We start from the raw sequence: 24,633 nt of genomic DNA, 5'->3' as shown, positions 1-24,633 counted from the left end.
TCGTTCGTTGACGATGGGGATGTGGGGTCAGACGAGGTCGGTTCTTGAGTCTTCGGTACGGCAAAATCTGTGGGCACTGTTAGCGACGACCCGGTGTAGCAACAAGATGAGGTCAACTCCACGAGGTCTGCAGTGCTACCGAGTATCAGCGAAGGCTTGAGGAACGTCGCAAACAGCCTGTACAAGGCCGCGAATGGGCATTGTGGTCCTCCGGCGTACACATAGGCTTCCCCCGGTCGAAGCTACGGCTTCGTTGGCGCTGCAAGTATCAGCGAGACAGTGAATACTTCCCCAGCGCGCTCGTGCGTGAAGTACCGCCCATTGCGGGCGAACGTTTTGCCGCCGCACGAGGCATTTATACCTCTCCTTTCTTCGAGCCCCAAGATATCTTGCGCGAACAAACTGCACGCCTTCCGCGGTCACTTTGCACCTGAATCGACCTCGTCAACGAAGAGCTTCTGTCAGCCATGTCGATTCCCTTCCTTCCACAGCCGGGCCCGCCTCTGCTTCAACTTCCCGGAGAGCTCCGCAACAAGATTCATCGGAACGTATTCAAGCAGGAGGGCCACATCTTACTGGTACCATCGACCGTCATTCCGGGGCCGGTCATGGTTTGCGCGATTCCAGACATTGAGTTGCTTAGTACCTGCCGCCAGTTTCACGACGAAGCCAGAAGTATACTTTTCTCGGACAACACCTTCATGCTCTCTACGCAAATGGACGCTTTCACCGACGCTTCGGCCCTAGGACTCCTGAGCAGGTGGATGGCAGGTCTTGGTTCCAACCTCGATTACGTGCGCAAAGTCGTGATCGATCTCGAACCTCTTTGCCCGGGACTATGTCAGCCTGCCAATGATAGGATCGACTTGAAACCTATCATGGTGATGATATGGCGGTATCAGGATATACTCACGAGCCAAGGCAACCGACAGCGCGCGAAGATTGAGGTGTCATACGCGTTCTCGGGACGAGACCTTCGTTCACATGACCACTGGAGCATTCCAACCCCATACCCTATCAACAAGTCCAATCTCAATGCGATGATCACACTGTTGACGCCTCAGCGTAGTCCGGAAATGAGCCCCTATCTACGAGCACCCCGGTCGCTTCACAGCATTGAGGCCACACTCGACGGTCTACAAGCTACGTTCATCCTGAAAAGGTCTAGCCATCAACGTCCCGATGACAACGCCCTTCCAATCATTCCATACGATGTGGACAGCAACGGCCAACTTCAGAGGATGAATTGCATCCGTGGCCGAGCCCTCCGTATCGCGAACCTCCTTTACTCGACCTCGATCAAGAAGAAACTCCTTGGTATGCTTATGGAGTCAAACGACCATCATTGTCTTACATACAACATTGAGAGCCGAACAATCTCACGCCGCCTACCCGAGCTATTTTCGATCAATCGCCAGTTCCGAAGAATTGCCCTCAAACAGTGGCAGCACATATATGTCGTTGGAAAGATGACGTCACGCAGCGCGCAGGCTTCGTTTGATGATTTCGCATCGATGCAGGCTTGGTGTGCGGCTAGTGGACTATTCTTCCCTGATAAGTGGGAAGAGCGCCCTGATATTTCACCTACTCTGAATATGCGCTTTGAGCTACCGGAGCGAAAGGACTTTTCATGTCTCCGGATCTCGATCACCAACACTATCATGGCAACACTCGAACTCCCTGTGAACTCACGGCTATGGGTTGAGCAGTTTAATGGCGGCCTGCCCCTTCAATACAAGACGGGAATGCTGTACAGACTTCAACGGCAGATGTTTGTCTTTCTCGCCGACGTACTGCACTCACACCCAGATCGCAGTAACGAAGCCTGTCCCGACGTTATCATGGACGGCAAGTGTATTATCAAAGACATCGAGTATGAGCGGGATGACGGTAGTAAGTTTACAATCAAGTACGAGAGGGCGGACGAGGACCTTGAAGAGATGGAAGAGGACATCGAAGACTGGATCAGCCATTTCGTCGAACAGGAAGATCTAGATATAACGGCTTACGTACCCACTATCACCTACCAAGACGATGACGATTTCGGTACCCATGAGAAGTTCCGGTACGACTTGAGCGCGCCCCACCACCCTTCTTTGCGCGGAGTAATTACAAAGCTCGCGTGCTTCCTATACGGAGCTGATATAACTGGTGAGTATTGGGACTGATGTTGCTGTGGTGGAAGACATGAGAATAGGTACCCAGGTTAGATAGTTTGATGTATGTGGTAGCGCTCAAACAATCTCAAATGATCATCTGAACGTCTCATGCGCCACGTAAAACAGCAAAGTGTCATTGTGATCCAGCGCGTATACCTATCGAAGATTTCTATCCTCTCCCTACGTCCCCCGCCTTGTACTACGCCAACGTTCGCGAGCACCTCACCCTCATACCATAATTCCGACCGAGACGATGTCTGCGAACGACACACTACCACCTCCTTACACGACCCGTCAGCTCCGCCGCTACACCCGCTACCCCAAACTCTACGCCGAGCGAAGATATCCGCACCCCTCTCATTCCTCCAACCAGCCCAATCAGCCATTCCCGCTCATGAAGATCCCCATCGAACTACGCTACATGATTTATGCATGCGCCCTCACCCTCCCCTCCCCCATCGAACTCTGGCCCGAAACCGACAGCCCCATCGCCTCGCATCAAATTGTGACCGCAAACCGCAACATGCAGTACCTGAAAGTCAAGATGCGGCGATGCGGCGTCAACCTGAACTTGCTGAGAGTGAGCAGACAGGTAAGACATGAAGCTACGTTTTACTTCTACAGAGAGACCGAGTGGCGCTTCAGCGGGATAAATGGGTGGATGGTTGCGAGTGCGTTCATGTTCATGAGTGCGTTCATGTTCACGAGTGCGTTCATGTTCACTTCAAGAGAAAAGTATGCGTGGCAATACATCAAGTGTATCACACTGCCGTTACCGGTTCGACATACGACCCAAGGGCGAGCGCAACAGCGATGGGGGATGATTAGGCCGGCGGTGAGTAAACGCGCGAGTGTTCGGCTCGCTAAACAGATCCCTTTCGACGTCCCTGATGGGTGGGAGTATGAGAGTAGTGTTAAGGATGTTTGTGTCGCGTTGGGAAAGTGTATGAATTTGGAGGTGCTGAGGCTTGTGCTACCGAAGTGGTGTGATATGGAGGTCGTTGATCAGGGGGTGATGAAGGATTTTGCTGGACGGATTGAGCGGTTAAGGGAGGTTGTTGGGGAAGGGTTGAAAGTGGAGTTGGTCAAGCTGGGTGGGGTGAAGACAGCGATAGGAGATTTGATCACGGCGGATGAGAAGCAGGAGAGGCTTGTAAAGGGGCTTACGGAGAAGGGGTGGAAGGTTAGGACAGCGAAGTGCGACAAGTTCGGGAGGTACGATGTTGGGGATGTGTGATAGGAGTCAACTATGTGACCCGTCGGTGTTACTCTATCGTCGACACAAGTCTTCATCCCAAACACAAGATGCACGGTGAAATTGAACTGAATACGTCTTTCTCTAGGGCATAGCTACCGATCGAAGCTCCTCTTGATCTACGAAGATAGGGACAGTCTCTCTGCCGATTGCATCAGAAGAGGGTCTGGCCTGGAATTGATAAGCTCACCGCTAGCTTCCAATCGATCTAGAACAACACGCAAATCCACGAGGGTTAGCTGGACACGTTCTTATGCGGGCGGATACCAGCAGCCTAGATGAGCGATCCATTTCGGAAGATACGCCACCATGCGATTGGCTGCTGCGGCACCAACGAACTCGGATCTTAGGGGCGTGAAATGACTTTGGTGTTCCTAAAAGTGCGATTGAAGATCTTTCGTCACACTGTTTCAGTCTCGCAAAATTTTCGTGTCCAATCTGCGCTTGGGCGTCATCGCAGCGGTCAAGACGAGTTGTGCATTGCTTCCCCTAGCTGACGACGTGTACAATCGAGCTATCTGGGTAGATGCATGTTGTTGCGGTACGGTGAGGAACTGAAATGGGATGATTCTGGACCGGGCTATTATCGTTGCTTGTGCCGTGTCGGGGACTTTCGCAATCGGGAGGAAGTGGAGATGCGCAGGCGCCACATCCCTGAGCCACATCGTTACGCCACACTTGTGCGGTCCGCTGCTGCGGCCCTACGTGAAACCTGGGCAGTACATTCTCACTTTCGATATTACTCCGTCTTGGACGACACAAATTCGCATCTCCCAAGCATAGCTACACAGATCTAGAGATCGCGAAGGACCGAACAAGGGTCGTTTCGACGCCGGATGCAAAATGGCAATCGTGCAATCGGAAGACGACTACCCGATCGCGACCAGCGAAACACGGCACGACACGCGCAGTACCCACGACTCCACGACTCTACGTCGATCAGTAATCGACGTGCCATGACACAGTACTACTAACTACAACAACATGTGTATTCCGTGGATGGGCTGAGCGATCGTTTGACGACCAGCCTTGGACGTCGTCTCGAGTCGCAATGCAGCTAACCTCCAGGGCGGTTGGCGTCAGCCGGCTGCATCAACCTGGCAAGCAAGTCCTGTCAGCAACTCTTGAACACGCGGGATCCTTATCAGCGTGGTGAACAGAGGTACACCTGGGAATGGCACCTGGGCGTCATGCACGACACCTGTTTGCGCGACATGACGTGCCAAGACGCCTCGAGCTGGTGTTTTACGCCCTTCAGGAAGCGTCGCGATTGGCGGAGATATCGAAAAGAAAGTCATTGAAACTATCTCACACTCTAGCCAGATTCTAGCGCAAGGCTCGCCCCGTGACACGAATCGCAAAATGGGTCTTGGCAGGACCCAAATGATGTTCCCGGAGAAATGCTTGACTGGCCAGACGTATTCGAACAACGAGCGGAAATTTCAGTTCTCCTTGGCGTTCCAGATAGGTGGTTACGATGTGGATATTTGAGAGGTTTCATGTCAAAGCTTGGCATTTTGGCGAGCGTTGGCGTCGGTGTGACAGGCTGAATCCAGCACTAGTCGATCGGACATGTAACGACTTCCTGGCTTTTGGTGGTAAATCCATTGTCGTGTGCGTTCGTGTGGCGTTCCAGAACACGATGTCTCTCAAGTCGTCTCCCAGAACTCGTCTTTCTGAGATGCAAATTGATGTCTTATCGCGCTGATGATGATGAGAGTTGAGTCTGGAAGACAAGACGGTGCTTACTGGATAATTCACTCTCTACCAACTCCACAGTACAAATGAGCCTGGCATGGATGCTATCGAGATCTCCCGCCCTGAGCGTGTTTCCGACCTCCAAGCCCCACCAGAGCACGGCCCTGACGTCCTCGAAACCCTGCGAGCGTCTTCTTCTGGGCCATCCTACTCACATTCGCATGACACTCTGGGCCTGGGCTCATGAGTACCGCCGGAGAGGAACAGTACCCTGTCTTCCACATGGCACATCTTCGGACGAATGTGGAGTGCCTCAGTGTGGTACCAAAAGGCGAGTTGAGGGGGAGTATAAGTATCACAGCGACCACCGGCAAAAAGGAACCACCACCACCATCACATTCATTCAGTCTATTCTTGCTTGAAGCATCCACTTTCGCTACCTCTTTCAGAGACTTACATTCTTTATACATACTTTGTTCAAAGCATCCTCTTCGACTTTCCAGTTTCGATCAACCAACTCAACCATCAACATGAAGTTCTCCATCGCCATCGTTGCTGCCATCACTGGCTTCGCCGCCGCCGGCCCTGCCGCCGTTACTCCTTCCGAGTTCTCCTCCTTCGCCAAGCGCGCCTCCCTCCCGATCCCCGCCTCCAAGGGCTCCGTCACCTACAAGGCTCCCCAGCAAGTCAGCGGAACCTTTGATGGTGGCATGAAGACCTACGGCCGTGGTGCTAGCTGCACTGGCCAGGTCGAGGGCGGTGACAAGGACGCTGTCTTCCTCATCAAGAACGGCGGAACTCTCAAGAACGCTATCATCGGAAAGGACCAGATCGAGGGCGTCCACTGCGAGGGTGAGCATCCTTCCGTACAAATAACGAGTCATAGATACTAATCTGAACCAGGATCCTGCACCATCGAGAACGTCTGGTGGGTCGACGTTTGCGAGGATGCGCTTTCCCTCAAGGGTGACGGAAACGCCATGATCAAGGGCGGAGGTGCCCAGGCCGCTGATGACAAGGTCATCCAGCACAACGGAAAGGGCACGGTCACCATTGACGGCTTCAGTAAGCTTCCTCCGGTCTCGAGCATTTCCATACAAAACACTAACACCTCCCAGCCGTCATGAACTTCGGCAAGCTCTACCGTGCCTGCGGTAACTGCAAGAACAGCGTCGCCCGCTCCGTCGTCATCAAGAACGTCAAGGCCTACAACGGAAAGGTCCTTGCCGGTATCAACCCCAACTTCGGCGGTACCGCTACCATCTCCGGCACCTGCGCTACTTCCGTCAAGACCATCTGCGAGGAGTTCAAGGGCACCAAGCCCGGCTCTGAGCCCAAGTCCGTCTCCAAGGGCCCCTCCGGCAACTGCAAGTACACTGCTTCTGCTGTCAAGTCTTGCTAGACGAGTACTTGGACTCGCTCGGCAGTTTAGTCGGGTGAGAGTGGTGTGGTCATCGGGGATGACTAGGTGGTAGATGTGGATTTTGGAACTTTGAGGATTCTTTGTATATATAACCTTTGCACACATGCAGTGCATGTAATCAACTTGCTTCAGCACTTTTCTGTTCTCGATATCATGGTGATCCGAAGCTTGCCTCAGGCCCGTTTGAGTTTGTGGGTCTGATGCAAAAGCGACAGCGGGGATGCGACGACAACTTCGCATTTGATCGCTGTGAGATGTTGTCGCAGCGGGAGGCATACAGAGTACTGCGCCACAGTGACAGCAAAGTGTCGTTGAGGTTCATCGGGCAGTCTCGGCGTTACTGGGGAACTTTTGCAAGATTGATTAATCTATCGTCGGCTACTTGCACCTCATTTAATCTACTACGGAAGCATCGGAGCTAATGCCTGGGCAGATGAAACACAGTGAGTCTTCTCAAGGTTGTAAAGATCAGCAGCCAAGTAGGTAGGGAATTGTATGACTTTTCGCATTAGGGTACATGACAAGATTGTGGCTACCACCTCCATACGCCCGCTACAATTTTGGAGGCGCTGTGGGTGGCAACACAGTTTTGGTATGAGACTGAGAAACGAATATTAGGAGATAAGAAAAAGGTATATCCCGCAACACCGCTCCGTGGCAGTGAGGACAAGGAAGTCAAGAAATCCATAAGCAACGCAAGTGGGCAAGGCGGTGACGTCATTTCTGACACTTCGCCGAGCTTTGAAAAGAAAAGCAGATACCAAATAACTCCGTCACCCTGGGTATAACGCGCCGGTAAACAAGGAACTGGACGTGCTAGCCATCACTCGCTGCGACGCTTCTTCGTAGGCGCTTTCTTGCGAGGTGCTTGGCTAGCTGGGTCCTCCGCAACGAAGTTCTCTTCGCGAGCGCGCTTCTTGCCCCTTGAGACCTTCTTGACTTTTGTAGACTCTTCGCTGTTGGAGCCCTCTTCGCCATCCTGCTGTGTCGCCTTGTCGCCCTTGTCTTCGCCGCTGGAAGAAGCTGCCTTGCTGCTTTCTTTCTTGATTGCCACTTTGCCTGCCCGAATTTGCTGGCCTTTGTTGACGTTGGCAGTCTTGTTGGTGGCTGTGCGATGGATCAGGTTGCGCGGGTTGGCGATGATAGTGTAGAAGCGGGAACCCTTCATGATGTCTTGGCAAGACGTCTTGGAGTACTGTGTACGTTTAGCATCAAACTGTATAATTATGAAGACAGAACACTTACATGAAGCAGTTCCCGAAGACCTTCGAATCGATCTTCAAACGTGTAGAACTGGGTAAGCTGACATTGCTCACGCTCGTTCTGGTCGAAGATCTGCTTGGTCCAACCGTCGGTGTGGATTTTGATCAGCTCTTTCTGTGCTACGTTAGTGATGGCAGAGGGATACAGTTCGGTTTGGACTTACCACGAGCAGGCCAGCAGCTGCATTGTACTCTTCCGGGAAATAATACTTGGACTCAGAGTTCCACCGATTGGTAGGTGACTTGATATCGGCCTTCTCCCGGATGTTTTCGACGTTGTGCATTGCCAGGTCAAGAGCATTGACGCAGGCCTTGATGTCATCTTCTGTTGTAGGAATGGTCACATCATTGGCAGGCGCCTTCCACATCGTACCACTGAACTCAACTCCAGTGTTGGTGCGAACCATAGTGATAGACTCGCCCATCTGCCCATCCATACTGGTCTTGGCCTTCAGCTTCCTGATCGCGACCCGGGCTTGCTTCTCTTTTTCGAGAATGTGCTTGGGTGTGGTAGATTTAACAGCGCCCGCGCCGTCAGCGCCGTCAGCAGCTTGCTCGCCAGTTCCAGCGTCCTTGTTCTCGGACTGCTGGGGAACAGATGCGTCACCGGTTGCTACTGTGTGGTGCGTGACAGGTGCGTGATGGTTGGTGACGGGCGGGCGGTGCGCCGCCGATGTATCAGGAGTCGCTGACGTACGTGACGACGATGACCTACTGCGCGATTCTGATGCACTTTGCGGGCCGATTTCATGGCGCGGCTCCGGTCCACGGTGCAGCTCTGGTGCGCGTTGCAGCCCTGATGGATCTCGCAGGCCGCCTGATGAACGTTGCAGCTCTACGTACTGCCAGCCTAGTGCACGTTGAGGCTCTTGTGCATATTGTCGCCCTCGTGCTTGGTGGCCGACTGCTTCGTGAAGAGCCGCTGATATTCGATCCATGGATGAAGGATGAACTGGCGCTGACGGAGAGACCGGTGTTGACGGATAACCTGATGCCGATGGGTAACCTGACGCCGATGGATAACCTGACGCCGATGGATAACCTGACGCCGATGGATAACCTGACGCCGATGAATAGCCTGGCGCTGACGGATGAACTGGCGCTGGCGTACGGGATATTGGTGCTTGGCGCAGAGTTCCTGGTCCGTGAAAGGTCGCTGGTCCATGAGGAGCAGTTGATCCGTACGTGGGCGGTGCTAGGTAAGCCGAACCTGGCCTATTTACAGGCGATGTAATGTTGCTTCGCAGAGGCTCATGACCCATTGATGGTGTCGGGGTAACAGATGTTGATCGCGGGATGAATCCTAGACGACTTGCAGACAGCGTTTGGATCGGATCTGGTGTGGGAACAGACATCGTTTGGGTGAACCCATCATTGTAAAATGAGTTCGGTCCAGACGTATGACGCGCAGGCGACTGAGGGGAGTTGTTGGGTGCGCCTAGAAGAAGTCAGTGTGAGCGCGCGACACAGAGTGTATATCATGTCGACTTACCGAAGGCTACGTTACTCTCTGGCTGATACTGTTGGCCAGTCTCTACGTGATTGTGACCTCCTTGCAGGTTCCAGTCAGAGGCCGACTGTCCGGGTACGCTCTCGCCAGAAGTGTACATATCTCCTTGATGGTCGAAATAGCCGCCGTTGTCTCCGAAGCTCTCAGAAGGGAACAAAGGAAAGTTGTCGCCGTAATCAAACACGCTTTGGTCGTTCTGCCTGAAGTCGTTCTGTTCGATTGAGCCAGGATGTGTTGAAGCCACCGGCGCGATAGGAGGGGTCGATGAGACAGGATTCTCCTCCATGAACTTCGCAAAAGAATCGTAGTCAAATCCCTCAGTGATTGAGTAGTCGGCCTCGTGAGTGGAGGGGTTGTTGGAATTCATTGTAAAGCCGTCGTCGTTGTATGAAATGAATTTTGCAAGTTGTTGTTGTGAATCGAAGTGGTTGAGGGGAGTAATGTTTCCTTGAGATCAAGATGAAGCCCCAGAAATACTACCACGCGGGTACAACGCGCTAGGAGTTTGTTTGTGGCGCAGAGCAGAAGGCTCCCAACTCGGATGAAGTGGGTCAGAGGGTGAATCACGTGTTCACACGGCGGCCGCTCCAAGGCGGGGGAGGGGCGATTAAGGAGGAAATCACTGTAGCGCCAAGCCCAAAGCGTGAGGGAGACCGAAGTGTTCATGCAGGCGGCAAAACCAGTAGCGATACTACGTATCAACTTTCGAGGCATCGCGCTGTTTCTTGCCAGTCAAGTATATAAACTCAACTAAACCATGTATAAGTAAGCCAGAGCCCCTCGACGCCGTCTAACATAGCGAAACGTAAGTGCAAGGCTCCTACTGTCGACTGTATATATCTCTTTCTAGGCTTGTCCTGCTGCATCCTTTCCGCCGTACCATTCCAAATGGTACGAACTTGGTGAATGGGGTTTGAAAGACAGTTCTCAAGGAGACGTGAAAGAGCAAGGAAAGCGAGATTGCTTGCGGGACAGGGAAAGACAGCCTACCCATAAGTGTTCGAGGATTCCACGTCACTACTTAACACTACCGCCCAGGTGTTTGTCTCAACCGAGAAAGCACTCCCAGATGTTGCACTCGACAAACTATTCCGGCAAACGCAAACACTCTTCCAAACTCAACCTTGACAACTGCGCCGGCTAACCGAGCATACTCGCTTCGCTTGGAATAGTAAGTGGGAGACGACAATGCCGACCTAACTAACCCCTAGGTAGACGTTTGCTGTGTCGTGCTGCCTTGACCAAGGCATGCCGAATGGCGCAACCAAGAAACCCGATCTCTATTGGACTTTCAGTCGGATCAGAGAGCTCAAGACAAAGAAAGCAAGTCCATCCATCAGCCGCTCGGTAGCTGATGATTCCGACGGTAGTGTCCTTGACGGCACGTGTTCGCGACAAGAGCTCCCTTTGACATCCTGCCGAAGGAAGCATCTTCAGTGATGAGATTCGAAAAGGAGGCCAAGCGATTGAATGCGATGGCGACGCGTGGCGAGTCCGTCAATCTGCAGCAGCACGTTCGCTGCGGGGGAGCGGCGCATCGCGGCAGTCCGAAGAGCATTACCTGGACACGACTGTACTCGATGAAAGCTTACAGAACTGTCCAGCACCAGTCCTCGAAAGAAGCAAGAAGCGGCCGTGCACCAGGCGGAGTCCATGAAGGTTTGTCGTTGATTTTGAGGTGGGATCAATGCGCGCTAGCGACGGCGAGTCTGCCCCTCGTTCCTGCCTTCCTTCTCCGCAACTTCCAACTTCGTCCGCTTCCACCAAACATCGACAGCATCGTCAATCTCGCCACCGCTGGGACCTTCTCTTTACTGGTACTTTCACCCTAGGTGGCGTTTGAATCTTCATGTCTTCATGTGATTAAATGCCCAACCCTTTCCCGACGGTGGCTTCGATGGCTGTGCTGCCATAAAAGTCGACGGGCCACGCCCACGCCCACCACCATCACCGCGACCCTCACAATGCTGCACCGAACGCGATCTTTCCAACGCTTCGCGGATTAAGATCATCGGCAACATAAGCCCAACTGACGGCGCGGTACAGCCACTGCCCTTTCGACGCGTCTGATGACGCCGCCATCGCCCGAGACAAACATGCCAAGGCAACATTCCCTCCTCGCCGCGCACTAGCTAGTCAGGTATGCAAACTCATTGCACTTCGAAACCTTTCGCGCCCATATTCACAGCCACTAGCATCCAACTCTTCTCCACACACCGTGATGGCATACCACGCCGTAGTCGTGCGGCTGCCGCTGCCGTCGAGCCACTCAACTGGCGCAACCTAGATGACACCTCACCGAAGGTTCAACTCCTAAGCAAGAGCGACTTCCAACGCGAGAATACTGCACTCAAGTGTAATGAGAGTACTCTCTTCCACCATTTTTTCCGGTCTCGTTCCCGATCAAAAGTGACCACCTTCCCGCCGGGCATGGAGGTCACATGACGCATCCCGCCTGGAACGCTCTTGCTTGGAAAGACCCCGGTGACACCTGAAAGAGAAGGGGCTACATTATCTCATGGTACTGTGTCGCACAAAGTGTATTGCTGCTTGCCAGTCTTGGTCGACGAAGATCCGTTCGCGTCTTTACGATATGGACTTGCACATGCACTTGCAGGCGCAGCCCATGCAACACCTCATCGGAGGGCTGGACAGAACACGCGTAGACCTGGCAAGACGTTGCTTTTCCGGAACCTGAACAGTGTGTAGTCGGTCGCGCGCTCTGTCGCTGCCAGCTGCAATCGTATATGCTGACGGCCCTGCGACGGCCTCGCGCATCCGTATTGTCGCCGATCTTCATAAGGTTCCTATGGTACGCCATTAGCTCTTATGTCTTTCAGTTCAACAAGAAGTCATTCTATGTAAGGTAGTCAGTATGTTAACATATGTCACAGGCAACATCGCACGCAGCAAGGCCATATCACACGACGCCAACCTCGCCCAGTATCCCAGGCAAGACGCATATCACGACACTACACGCTATCGACATGTCGCAAGTGCTATGAGGGTTTGTGGATCGGGGCAATGGGTCGTGGGTGTAACAAACGCTCAGGTCCTAGGTGAATGCGAGGATGCCAAGACGCTCGGACGCACGTTACTCACGCCTGTGCTGTCCATACCCACGCAGCCCCCCGGCAACAGGCAACGATCATAACAACAAACCTTCGTCTTCTTTCACAGAACGCAATGCCAATGTCGGGCTCTCGCACCTGACATCCTCTTGGCTTACAAATCGTCCGCGGTTGTCACAGGCGACCTTCAATTTCCTACTTCACTCCGTCGTCGCCTGCGTAAGTAGCACACCAGATCCACTTCAATCCGCGCGCAATCCGCGCATGATTTTTCACTAGCCCGGTGGTCAAGCCTTGCGAACATAAAGATCGGGAGACTCCCGCAGTCAGTTCACCCCCACGCCGCATAGATCTCATCAATTCTTCGAGTAGGTTCCACCGGTGCTGGAAAATAGATGCTGGAGTTTACTAACAGGTGTCTTAGTTGCAAGCAGTAACCGTTGAAACCGAAAACCCCCACTACCAGCCCCAGGAAACCAACAACATGACCGACCACGACCCCGATAAGGAAACCCCCAAGGGCATAGCCAACAACACCCTAATGGTGATCAAGAGCCAGACTGCATCTCCCTCAGCTCCCGTTGGTGCTCGTGCTCCTGTTCCCTTTGCTCCTCCCATTCCCCGCCTTGCGGACACGCGCCTGGAAAAGGTCCCCGGCGGTCTCAAGGATCCGTCTCGCCTTAAGACCAAGATTTCCCAGCTTCTGGACAAGGACGGTGACTATCCAGAGGTCGATGGCTTCCGCTTCAAGACCCTAGAAGAAGCTAGGGCGCCCATGGACGAGCCTCAGTGGTATTCTCCAGAGGTCGACCCCTCCATCCCCGTTACCGCCGCAGAGTATCGCAAATTTGTCAGGATGTTGGTGCTAGCTTTCAAGGATATGACCCGCGCCAAGGACACCCAGGGCAACGCCTACCGCAAGCGGCTCACTCCTGGTGAAGGTGTCTATTACCAGGACTGGGCTATTGAGGCGTGCTCCTGGGACATCGTCGGCATGGCCAAGGACATTCACCTGAACGGCTTCAAAGTTCGCATCTACGATAAGTCCATCATCGACAACATCAGCCAGACCAAGGACTGGACCTTCGGACAGCGTATAGAGTGGATCTGTGCGGTGCTGAAGACCTCCAAGCAGATTGGCGTTACTCTGATGAAGAACGAGAAGACCTGGACTACTATTGGCGCTCCCCACAAGCTGTACAGTAGCACCATCGTCAACTGCGTATCGAACGCGCACCGCGGCCAGTGGATCAAGGTCGGCCGTGACAACGACCAGCACCATCAGAATCGTCCGATTCGGGGTAGGCGTACTGCGGCTGAGATGATCGCGTCTGGTGACAACGATGACACTGATGATCCTGGAGCAACTCCGGGTTCTCAGATGATGTTACAACCGCGACAGTCGGCTCAGAAGCGCCAGAAGCGTAGTCAACCGGGTATGAACGTCATTCAGCATGACCACCCAGCCATGGCCGTCGACTCTGAAGGCGAGATGTCTCCCGGAAAGATGAAGAAGAAGGCCCCAGAAGAGCGCAAGACCACAACCCAGTACAACTCGTCATCCCCCACCTACGTTGTTCAGTCAGAGACTTCGGCATCTCAGCGGGATGAGCACCACCCTGGTGCTGACATGGGCGTTACCTTTTCGAATGTACTTCCCGTGAAGCATGTCGTCGCTGTCCCCGTGCAAGCTGCTCGAAAGAACGGTGCCCAAGCTGGTGATGTCGTCTCCAAGGATGCGTTCAGCAAGGACGTATTCAACGAGGGTGCTGTTGGCAAGAATGTCTCTAACGACAACGGTGACGGCTCCTCTCTAGACAAGGCCAACAAGAAGACTAAGCACACCGGTTTCGTCAACTACCATTGCGGAGCCAAGGGCATGGACGAGCTTGACTCCGACAGCTCTGAGCTCTCTGATGCACCTGACGATCTGCTATCTCCTGGCTCTACTTCTTCAACTCGCAGCCACAAGCAGAAGGAGCTGCTGGACGACCCCGAGGACAAGGTTTCCGTTGAGGAGTACGCCAAGCTTCGGGGTGAAATGGATGAGCTGAAGGCGGCGCAAGCTGAGACCGACAAGATTTTGGCGGCACTCCGCGCGGAGAACGCGCGCTCGTTGGCCTCGTTCCATCAGGGCTCTTGAGTGGCTGAAGACTGGCGCAGAGAGACTCAATCAGCATCGAATGATTAAGTACACGTTTGGCCGTCCATGAAAAGAGATGGATGACCAGTCTTTCCTGCCTTTCGGTAGGATAAGATTCTGAATGGAGTTCATATGGGAATAGTTGAAGTAGCACATGAAGTCACGACGTTTCGACTGTAATTCTTGATTACTTTACGACGTTGTGGCGGAAGAATACAAATACTTTGAAAAAACATCTTTGCCTTACCTTGTCTGCGTGATTAAATTGATGTCTAGGTCGTATGTATGCAGGTCGGTGATACTAACCTTCTTGCGGTCAATCTTAGATACGTCAGCGCTAAACTTTATCACCAGTAACCTCGGAACCTGAGCTCCCTGCTTTGCAAGTAACGCGACGCGCAGCGAAATCCGACCGTCCGACCACCCGACCGCAGCTATGCCTTATATCATACCAGCAGCCTTATCGCATAGGTTCCCACCTCCACGAGGACCCTATATAAATCATCCTCCACCGTCCGCTCCGCGCCAACACCATACTCACACCCCCTCCGACCTACGATGACGACCCGAAGAAGAACCGAACACCTAGAAGACTTCACCGCTCGCGACTGGTGCAAGGCCCTCTTCGCCGACCCCTCGATAACGCACATCCACGATCGCCGCCTGTTTGAGGCCCGCGACGGCTGGAACCTGCTCTTCACGCGCGGCCTCTTTACATCCGACGCGATCCGCGCGTTTCTCGACTTGTGGAAGCCAGGTCACGGAAAGCGGCGGGAGGTTATAGACCCCGACAGTGTAGTCACACATACGGACACAACGTGGGAGGAGATTGTGCCGCCCGACAACCCGAAAGAGGCGGCTAGACAAGCAGCGAAGAAGGACATACAATACGATCTCTCCGATCCGGAAGGAACGGAAAACATCGTGCTGGTATCGCTAGCTCACGATGCCGATGGGAACTATGCGAGTCTTCATGGCGGCATTACGGCGTCGCTGCTGGATCACTGCATGGGCTGCCTTATAGTCAAGAACTATGGCATCCCGAATGCGACGAGTGAGTTGCGGGTTAAGTACAAGAAGAATCTGGTGACGCCGTCTGTGGTCAAGGTTAGGGCGAAGATCATGAGGGAGAAAGGGAGGTATGTTGAGGCTGTCAGCTGGGTGGAGGATGGTGAGGGTGGAGTGTTTGCCGAGGGGTGGGGCAGTTTTGTCAAGAATAAGGTCGTTATGGCGAAGATGTAGATGGTGATGGAGGCGGGATGTATGAGTGGGATATAGGGCGTATGGGATGTGTATGACGGGATGCGCTGAGGTGAATGCTTATGTTGACTGTAGACAGCTCCGATGACATCGCACGAATTTCAATGTCAAGGCGCGTCTGTCCAGCGTCTTCAGATCTGAGCCGCAGCCGTCCTACGCGATTCATGCATCGAGATCAACACTCCAGATCTTCAACACCAAACCCCATCACAACTGGACACGCTCATCCACATCCACCACCGCGGCAACTCCATCACAACCCACAGCAGATCCCATTCACCACGCCAATTCAGGCTTTATCGCAGCAGATCCGATCTTTCCGACCCCTACCGCCCAACTTGCTGCGTCTTCTTGGCCTCTCCAGTGTTCTCAATACCCGACGAATCACATCGCGCAACGTCGTCGCGTCGCGTTTCAGATAACAACGAATCCGTTCTAGACCATCCCTTCCTAGCTGTCGATCAGGAGATTTTTGCAGAAAGCCCAGAGAACTCTTCTTATCGACAACGCACATGCATGGCATTTGTTCATTTACACGTGCGGGTGGATAGGCCAAGGCGCATGTGTGACACCTGCTAATTTTGGGTCGGGGCACGGCGTGGGTGCCGAGTACAATGCTGGATGGATGAAACTAATGGCATTTTATGCGCTGGATTGAGGCTGAGTTGTGTATTGTGGGTTGGTTGAGTGGTATCTCATTATCTTTACGCGTCAGCCCTCGTCCTTCGTCCTGCTTCCTCCCTTCGACACCTTTTCCGTCATTCTTTGTTCGTCGCATCTTTTTTTGCGCAGACACTCTTTGGTTGTTTTTTATATGGTTCAGTGAACCAGTACGTTCTTTACACAAATTACATTCTTTTTTTGCTTTGATCAGCACGTTCCTTTTTACGAGATACCATTACATCGATTCAATCCTTCAAAATGATACCGAGCACCCTTACCAAAGCTATCTCCCTCATCGTGCAAACCGCAGCAATCCAAGCCCCACCACCATCGCCTCCAGCGCCAGCCGCCCTACTATCTTCATCAAGCACCCTCGCCGCCTCCCTCAAAGTTTCATTCCCAGACCCTGGTCGAGCACTTCTCCCCCAACCGTACTGGTGGTGGCAATCCGGCACCGCAGTCGAAGCCCTCCTAACCTACGGCTCCACCACTGGCGACCTCCAGTATGAAGATCTTCTCAAGACCACCATCCTAAGTCAAGCGACTCCCGCAAACGACTTCATGACCATCGACGCAACCGGCAACGATGATCAAGCGTGGTGGGGCCTCGCCGCCATTACAGCCGCCGAGTTGAAGCTTCCCCAGCAAGGACCCGTAGCTTGGGTGGATTTGGCGACGAACGTCTTCAACCAGCAAAAACAGCGTTGGATCGACGGCAACAATACTTGCGGCGGCGGCCTGCGCTGGAAAGTAGACTTCGGTGAAGACGGTCAGAACGGCTGGCACTACAAGAACGCCATTACCAATGGTCTCTTCTTCCAACTTGCCGCCCGCATCGCACACCTCACGAAAGATGCTGAGATTCTATCCTGGGCGGAGAAAACCTATGCCTGGAGTACAAAGGTCGGACTTGTAGACCAGGACTTCAATGTCTACGACGGCACGAGTGAAGACAACGGGTGCTCAGATCTAAACCACAACATGTGGAGCTACAATGTCGGTGTTTACATGTACGGCGCTGCAGTCATGGCCGTGCATACCAAAGACGAGAAGTGGGCGGACAGAACCAAGGGTTTTGTCGCTTCCGCAAAGCGCAATTTCGTTAACCAGGATACCGGCGCGCTTTTCGAGAGCAAGTGTGAGGCCAAGGATGCGGAAGAGCCGTGTGACACCGATCAAGTCTCTTTCAAGGGCTTGTTGGCGCGATGGTTGGGTGCTACAGCTGTGTTGTTGCCGCAGGTTAAGGAGGATGTGGAGAAGATTGTTAATCCAGCTGCGAATGCGGTGCACAACGGTACCGTTCTGGACTTGGGTCCTATTGAGAGTGCGTATGCGCTTGAGGTTGTTGATGCGAGTTTGAGGATGCAAGGGTTGGGAGGGGAAGGAACGATTGGAGTTGGCAAAGTCAAGGCAGCAAGGAGTGTTGCAGGAAGGATAGCATGGTGATGCAAGAGATAAAATGTGGATACCCCGATAGATTTGCTTTTTCCAACACAAAGCTGCCCTTTACGATCGTATTGTGCGCGCCCATCATTCCCAAACCATCTCCATGAACCTGCATCTGCCGGATTAACCCCTGCTTTTAGCGTCATTGCAATCGTATCGCGGCCGATCTCATCTTCGATCCATGTGCGGGTGCGCTACGCGGATCGATGTTCCGGTTCCACGGGGAGGCTAACGGCGTGGCTTGCAGCCCCTCAACACCAATGGAGCTATTGGAGCTCTCATAATGACGTCGCAGGTACGGAAGCTTGCCAGGAACGTCAACAAACTTCATTTAAGGTGCAATCGCGCGTGTCTACTGACCTCTCATCTCATCGCGCAATTTTGGATCTGTTGTTGTGCAATTGACTGGTAGCGACATCATGCCTTCTATTAACTCAACTGTGGGTTGTTCTTGGGGCATTGGAGCAATTGAATGGGTGAAAGCTGACTGCTCGGTGCAGGTATTCCATGCGTATGCCTATGGCACGGCATTCTGGTACGGCCTGCGTGGCTTGTGTCGCGTGTACGACCCCATCATGGTTATCGGCTGTACGTTCCATTGACCCTCCAACCTTCTTACCCCGCTCTTCAAAGCCTCAATCCCCTGATGTTCACTGTTCATTCCAAAACTAACACCGACAGGGTTCCGGCCTCCCTCGCAACTAAACCTCGCTCCCAACGATCTCGAAGCCTACAACGTTCGTAACGACGGCTGGTGCCTCGTCACCCTCGCGCTGATCCTCATCTCCTTCACAAACGCCATACCCTTCAACTCCGCGCCCGCAACGAAGCTCACTACGATTCCATATGCGAAGGCGGTAGTGGCTGCGACGGTGTTCCATCATATCACAACGGGCATTGGCGCGTACCAGCATTACAAGATGCCGAGTCATTACAACACTAGCATGAGCATTGGGGTGTGGGGGAATGTGTGGTTGACGCTTACGGGGCTGTTTACACTGGCGATGTTGCAGAGTGATAAGGGGACGATGCCTGTTGAGGAGGTAACTAAGAAAGTTAGATAGGTGCTGGGGGCGTGAGTGGAAGGGGGCTGAAGATGTTGAAAAGCAAGACATACGGATGGCAATACGGATGTTGTGGTGGAATGCAAGATAAAGGCCGTACAGCCTGGGCCTGAGCTTTTGCGATCGAAAAGTAAGATGTGTATACAGCGACACAGCGTATCTAAAAGAGAGAAAGCAGTTCGATTATCACTATCCGAAACCCGTGCACTGACGGCGAGCTAGTTCGTCACACCATCTGTATTCAGGTCAATCTCTAGTCTTCGAGAATCTTTCCAAGAACTAGATAGCCTCTCCCACTATCCTTCTTCCAACCTTGTCTCTATTTCGACCTCACCATGCCAACCTAGGAAAAGCTGAACAACCTGGAGCCTACGTTGACGTTGGGTCACCCACTTTGCAGGTTCTTGTCTTGATGTAGTCCGCACGCCTGTTCAGCTTTTTCCTTGTATGAGGTGCCACTATCCCTCAAAACCCCTCCGGTCTATACCTAGGCCATCCCCCAAAACCACTGTTATACCCCCGAAAGTTCCAACCTTGCCTAGTCATCGTACACGGCGTGCAATAAGCGTTGCGACGGAAGTCAAACTGGTTCTGCTCGCGACACCTTCGGGATTGGCGATAAGGGATACCGGGTTGATTGAAGCAGCGTGGGTCGTTGATCTGGTTCAGACCGGTGCGAAAGTGTTGGCACGGTGGGGCTTGGATGTATTCATGGTGAGCGCAGCGTTCATAGTGGCGGTAGATGTCTCGGCACATGGTGTTGGTTGGGGAGTTGAAGTGGCTTCGAAGGATCTGGGTGTGACGAATGAGTTAAACCAGGAGGGTCGGTGTATGGCAAGGAACTCTGTTCAGTGTCTCGCAAGAAGACTGTGATAGTCCAGTCTCATCTCCCCTCTTATACACATCCTTCAGTGTTGCGATCGTCCAACACACCCATGTCGAATCTCATGTGAACCAACAGTCGACCGCGGGGAACTCGGGCAGCGAGGTTGGGCAAAGCTTTACCTATACTGTATGAACAACGCGCAGACATTTCGTAAGATCCTTCTGCTGCCTCCCACCGGTGAAGAGTATACGTACTGAGCTTTGTGTGGCTTCGTCAACTGCAAGATACTGTTCGCAGCGAATGCACACCCTTATTATGAGGTATGGAAACTAGCGCAAACGTCTCTCGCAAAGCCACATGGCAGAGGCTCCGAACCGTACGATGTGAGAGGACAATCTGCCGGACTGTTGGGGGCAAGTCGGAATGAGGCCATGCGTGAAGTAACCCGGGGAAACTTACTCAGCCTTACGCAAATTGACCCAGCTTCCCGGTTATGGAGGACGGATGCGATTGACGGGTGCGGATGGTCTGGATGTTCGTCGCATTGCGATCCCGCTGGTCTAGACCTGATGGCCTGGGGTGTGGTACAGATGACGAGTAAGTTTGCTGTACGAGCCAACGAATCCTGATGAAGGTAACGGTCGTATCCGGGCCGCGACCCAAGTGGAAAGGTGCGTTCGGTTCTTTGTCACAATGAACGGCGTTGCGTCATGTTATAACCGTCGTTGTTCGCAAGCGTCGATGCGGATATTTCCCCGAGCATACGCGCATCGAAACTGGAAGCAAGCCGAGCGGTTCGGAATTTGGAAAGAGAGCGCTTATGGCACGTCGTGAAACGTCATTAATGTTTCGGCCGAGGTTGTGGATATCGCGTTAAAGGCGCGTGACTTTGGACATGGAAGTCGGAACACGTGGCTGCACGTGGAGCCAACAACACAAGCTCGTAGCAGTAAAAGTGTGAAGCGAGGCAGTCACGATCGAGGAGATAACAAGACGAAAGGGAAGTGTGATATGCTTTTATTGATGAACGCCTGACCAACCCACCTGGGTACAGGTCATAAAATGCTACCCAAAACGCCAATATGTATGCAAGGGGTATCGCTGAATGCAAAAAGAAAAAAAGCCTCCCAGTCTTCATGATCATGCAATCGTTTTCATGCAGTCATCATCATGTATGTCCGTCATCAGTACCCGTGGCCTGCCACTGGAGAGCTCAGTGTGTATGTAACAAAAGAAAATGCAGTAAAAGAATCAGAGCAGACGTGGCTTTCCACCGTCTATAGTCCCCTAAACTTGGCACCATTCCTGTGGTAGATGCTGTGCACTGCGCGAGGAGTGATAGCTGGGGGAGCGACTGCCGGGGGAGCGGGGGGAGTAGCAACAGGCGCTGTTGGAGCAGGCGCTGTGACAGTGACCATGACAGTGTCGGTGACTGTGACAACGCCGTTGTCGCCGGCTGGTGGTGTTGGTGCGGCACCGGGACGACCTGAAAGTGTCGGGATCTCCATAGTAGCGCTGGAGGCCGCTGAGTTGCTGGGAGATGGCAGCTGGGCGGTCGCGGAGGGAACGATGGCAGAAATTGGAGGAGAGTTGCTAGCGGCTGGAGGTGCAGCACTTGGAACGGGAACAGCGCTGGTGGTGACTGGAGCTGTAGGACCCGCGGGCGGAGTGCTGTTGGTGGGGAAAGGAGCGTCGCCACCAGAGCCGGAACCTCCGCCTAGAAGTGGGATCTCGGATGTAACAGGGCCGTATTCGCGCTTGAAAGGTGAGTCGGTGAAGAGAGCAGTTCTTGAGTTCCAGTGAGGGTGGGCGGCAGTTCCAGCATCCTGTTGCTGCATCTGGAACTTCGCCATCGCTTCAGGAGCTGCAGCTGCCATGGCAACATCAGGGGAGGCGGCGTCGATGTCCATGCATGTAGTATAGTACTCGTCCAGACCATTAGGCTGCTTTCCAGCCTTGCCAGGAATCGAAGCCCATTGCCAAACCCAGTACAAGGTATAGGTCTTGCTGAGTTCCATCGTGTCTGGAAGCTTGACATCTGTCTCGCAGTACATGACTGTGTTTGAAGGTCCGCTCTGGGGTGTACCCATCGCATAGGCAGGAGAGAACTTTTCACGTTCTGAAGCGACTGGCGTCTTGTTGTTCAGATAGCAGCGTCCGTCGTCGTAGTCAGTCATAGCTAACAGGACTCCACGCTTGTCACCACCCTGACCATCTTTGGTCCACTGGAGCACGTCGACAAGCTTCTCATCACCTTTCGGTTCCTTGGTGCCGTAGACGAAGATTGTGCCGCCCTTGTCAGGCTTCTCAGGGTTGTTCTCCGGCCTTGTGACATGTCCATTCTCTTGGTATCGTATAGCGACGTAGCCACCCGGCGGAGCTTTGAGACGAGGCCATTTGTCGGCGGACTGCTTCTGCTCACGTTGATCGTCCGGGCAGAGCAGGTCGTCCTTGTTGATATACGCCCTGCCTTGAGGTATTTGGTAGGACATGGGGTCATCTGTACCATCGGGTCTGTCGATAAAGCCCCGCGGGTATCCATATTGGCCGACGTAGTTGCCTTTGTCGTCGATGTTCCGAAGCTGCTCGCCCCAGCTGTGGCCCATAGCCGTGGGAAAGGCCATGAGCGCGGCGACAAGCGTATTCCGTATGCTAGGCATTTTGATGTGTGTGTAGTGTCGAAAGTGAATCTTGCCCTGCAAGAGTAAGGTGTGGGATAGTCGGTGCCAGATGTCTTATCAGTACTGGCGATACGTATATCCTGACGTGAGTGTTGTTGTCGAAAGCGGGACAGGTGGGAATTGGTGTACAGGAAATTATATCGTGACGAAAAGTGAAGTATCGGCTTGGCGGGCACTGTGAGTGGTCGCTCCGTCAATAGTCGTGTGACTCAATCCGTCTTCACCTCGCACGTAACGATGCTATTGTTCAATGACAATAGTACCAGACCTTGTGAACGACGCACTGCGCGCTCTAGGCTACAAGAAAATAAGAAATGCAAGAGAAGAAGTGAAGACGCACAAGCCGGATGTGAACACAGACTGCAATATCACGCGGCCATGGCCCTTTATTCAGACGGGTGAAGGTGGTGAGACAGACGCTGTTGAGCGTTGTAAAATCTCCGGCCTAGAAGGGAAGAAGCGACAGGAGCCAATAGAGAAGGAGACACACGAGGTGTCGAAACACAGCGCCACTCCACGCGACGCCGCACGCAAGCTTTCGAGCCTGACTGTATGGGTGTAGGATGTGCGTTTCAACGCTGGCCGATGCTGTAGCCGCCAGCCATGGCTTTCCCGTCCCGCAGCGTGGTCGCGGCGTAGCGCGCTCTTGCTGCAGCCTCCCGTACTCTCCGGCGCGAAGATCGGCGTCTGTTAGTCGGTAGTTGGCAATACATGTGCATGGCAGGGCTACGCTAGCCATCCTCAGACATCAGAGGGGCCGTTGAGTGTCAGAGGACCGTGTGCCGTTGATCTACAACACAACGACGGAAGCTAGGCATCATCTAGATCGATGCGATGAAAGTGGAGATGAAATAACGATAGATAATGAGAGCCAGTGATTGCGATATTGTGAAGCTTTCTGCATCGCCCATCGTGAACCCACAAGCGTGACGTAAGAAATCGCGCAAAGTGCACGCAAAGTGGATGACAAAATCATCGAAGTGCCAGAGCGAGCCTGGAACGACCCCACGACAGGTGAATGTGTGCCGGTGTAGCGCTTCGAGAAGGAAGGTGAACCCGCAAGCGACGGGTGGTGGGGTGAAGGTAGTTTGGTGGAGGCTCCACGTTGTTTCAGGTCAGAGCGCACGCGGGCGTTGATTGGTCATCGGCCGCCACGCTAGGCTTCAACCTAGGAAATAGAGATATCGCCTGATTGGCGCGCATCTCTCCATTTCACGATGCCCGCCAGCTAGCCATTTCCCACGACCAGATTGACGCCCATCCAGTCTCTATATTTGACAAGCGAGATTCCAGACACCTGGCCAGCTTCATGCGCCGTTTTTTCTTTTCCGATGCCGAGCACAGGCCGCGAGATGAGATGTTTCCCAAAACGCATTCCTACCCATACAGGCACGCTCCTATCGCTCCCTCGTGTTTCATCGATAAGGGAAAACGGCGGGGCGCGGAACAGCCCTGAGGCATAGCAAACGGCATCAACGGGGGCCTGGCCAGCATCCCCGCCTGTCAAAACGGCTCGCAGATTACAGGAACCAAACCCGAGGCTAACCACGTCGGATGTCCTTAGCAGGTGACCTCGTGCGGTGGCTACCCAAACCTAAAGGCCGAGATGTGTCTTCTGGAAGGTGCCATTTCATCTCTCACAATGTCCTTACATCTTGAAATGTTATTGCAAACACGTCTCGACATTGGGGTTTCGAGGTTAGCCATGGAAGGTATGCCAGGTGGTGCCTGTTGGTGTCGTCGCTTTCTGGGTACGGTGGCAAATTGATGTGGGTAGCATCTTCACATCGTTGTCATTGAGACCGCCTACAACTTGATCAAATGTGCTCACGCAAACAACCATCTGCTGTCTTAGCCGTCAATATGCAACCGCGTAGAATGGCTGGTTGAGTGATGGACACCAAAGACGTGAAGAATCTGTCCATCACAACGACAACCTCATATAAGCACTCCAAGAAAATGACCTAGCGGTAACAAGCTGCTGTCAAGACCAACAATACACTACTGCCACGCTCGGAAACATATCACGGGGGGAAACTACGATTATATCTCGCCTGAACTACCTGCTTCCACTACTTGAACATGTGCCAATACACACTCGTCATCTACACATGCGCTCATTCATCCCGCAAAGGAACCTTTTGGTGCCCAGCAAGCCTCAAGTCGTCACCA

General features: G+C 53.2%; 8 protein-coding genes across 8 annotated transcripts; 6 read left to right on the top strand and 2 right to left on the bottom strand.

Moving 5' to 3' along the window:
• Positions 1-467: 467 nt before the first annotated feature.
• J4E90_010237 (uncharacterized protein) lies at positions 468-2,168 on the top strand (the record flags this gene model as incomplete). Its single annotated transcript, XM_051439752.1, has 1 exon — positions 468-2,168. The coding sequence occupies one exon, from the start codon at positions 468-470 to the stop codon at positions 2,166-2,168; it is 1,701 nt and encodes a 566-aa protein (XP_051286406.1).
• A 3,474-nt stretch (positions 2,169-5,642) lies between these two features.
• Positions 5,643-6,514, top strand: J4E90_010236 (uncharacterized protein; the record flags this gene model as incomplete). Its single annotated transcript, XM_051439751.1, has 3 exons — positions 5,643-5,964; positions 6,016-6,177; positions 6,231-6,514. The coding sequence occupies 3 exons, from the start codon at positions 5,643-5,645 to the stop codon at positions 6,512-6,514; spliced, it is 768 nt and encodes a 255-aa protein (XP_051286405.1).
• Positions 6,515-7,358: 844 nt separating this feature from the next.
• J4E90_010235 (uncharacterized protein) lies at positions 7,359-9,674 on the bottom strand (the record flags this gene model as incomplete). Its single annotated transcript, XM_051439750.1, has 4 exons — positions 7,359-7,730; positions 7,781-7,912; positions 7,962-8,719; positions 9,290-9,674. The coding sequence occupies 4 exons, from the start codon at positions 9,672-9,674 to the stop codon at positions 7,359-7,361; spliced, it is 1,647 nt and encodes a 548-aa protein (XP_051286404.1).
• A 3,188-nt stretch (positions 9,675-12,862) lies between these two features.
• Positions 12,863-14,521, top strand: J4E90_010234 (uncharacterized protein; the record flags this gene model as incomplete). Its single annotated transcript, XM_051439749.1, has 1 exon — positions 12,863-14,521. The coding sequence occupies one exon, from the start codon at positions 12,863-12,865 to the stop codon at positions 14,519-14,521; it is 1,659 nt and encodes a 552-aa protein (XP_051286403.1).
• Positions 14,522-15,079: 558 nt separating this feature from the next.
• On the top strand, positions 15,080-15,763 carry J4E90_010233 (uncharacterized protein; the record flags this gene model as incomplete). The annotated part of the gene is made up of 1 exon (XM_051439748.1): positions 15,080-15,763. One exon carries the CDS (start codon positions 15,080-15,082, stop codon positions 15,761-15,763), a length of 684 nt encoding a protein of 227 aa, XP_051286402.1.
• Positions 15,764-16,702: 939 nt separating this feature from the next.
• Positions 16,703-17,890, top strand: J4E90_010232 (uncharacterized protein; the record flags this gene model as incomplete). Its single annotated transcript, XM_051439747.1, has 1 exon — positions 16,703-17,890. The coding sequence occupies one exon, from the start codon at positions 16,703-16,705 to the stop codon at positions 17,888-17,890; it is 1,188 nt and encodes a 395-aa protein (XP_051286401.1).
• A 575-nt stretch (positions 17,891-18,465) lies between these two features.
• On the top strand, positions 18,466-18,954 carry J4E90_010231 (uncharacterized protein; the record flags this gene model as incomplete). Its single annotated transcript, XM_051439746.1, has 2 exons — positions 18,466-18,478; positions 18,572-18,954. The coding sequence occupies 2 exons, from the start codon at positions 18,466-18,468 to the stop codon at positions 18,952-18,954; spliced, it is 396 nt and encodes a 131-aa protein (XP_051286400.1).
• A 2,103-nt stretch (positions 18,955-21,057) lies between these two features.
• J4E90_010230 (uncharacterized protein) lies at positions 21,058-22,440 on the bottom strand (the record flags this gene model as incomplete). The annotated part of the gene is made up of 1 exon (XM_051439745.1): positions 21,058-22,440. The coding sequence occupies one exon, from the start codon at positions 22,438-22,440 to the stop codon at positions 21,058-21,060; it is 1,383 nt and encodes a 460-aa protein (XP_051286399.1).
• Between the last annotated feature and the right edge of the window lie 2,193 nt (positions 22,441-24,633).

The sequence above is a fragment of the Alternaria incomplexa genome (assembly GCF_024043165.1).
Source record: "Alternaria incomplexa strain BMP 0042 chromosome Unknown scaffold_20, whole genome shotgun sequence".
Lineage (NCBI taxonomy): Eukaryota > Fungi > Ascomycota > Dothideomycetes > Pleosporales > Pleosporaceae > Alternaria > Alternaria incomplexa.
This window is presented reverse-complemented; position numbering and strand designations above follow the sequence as displayed.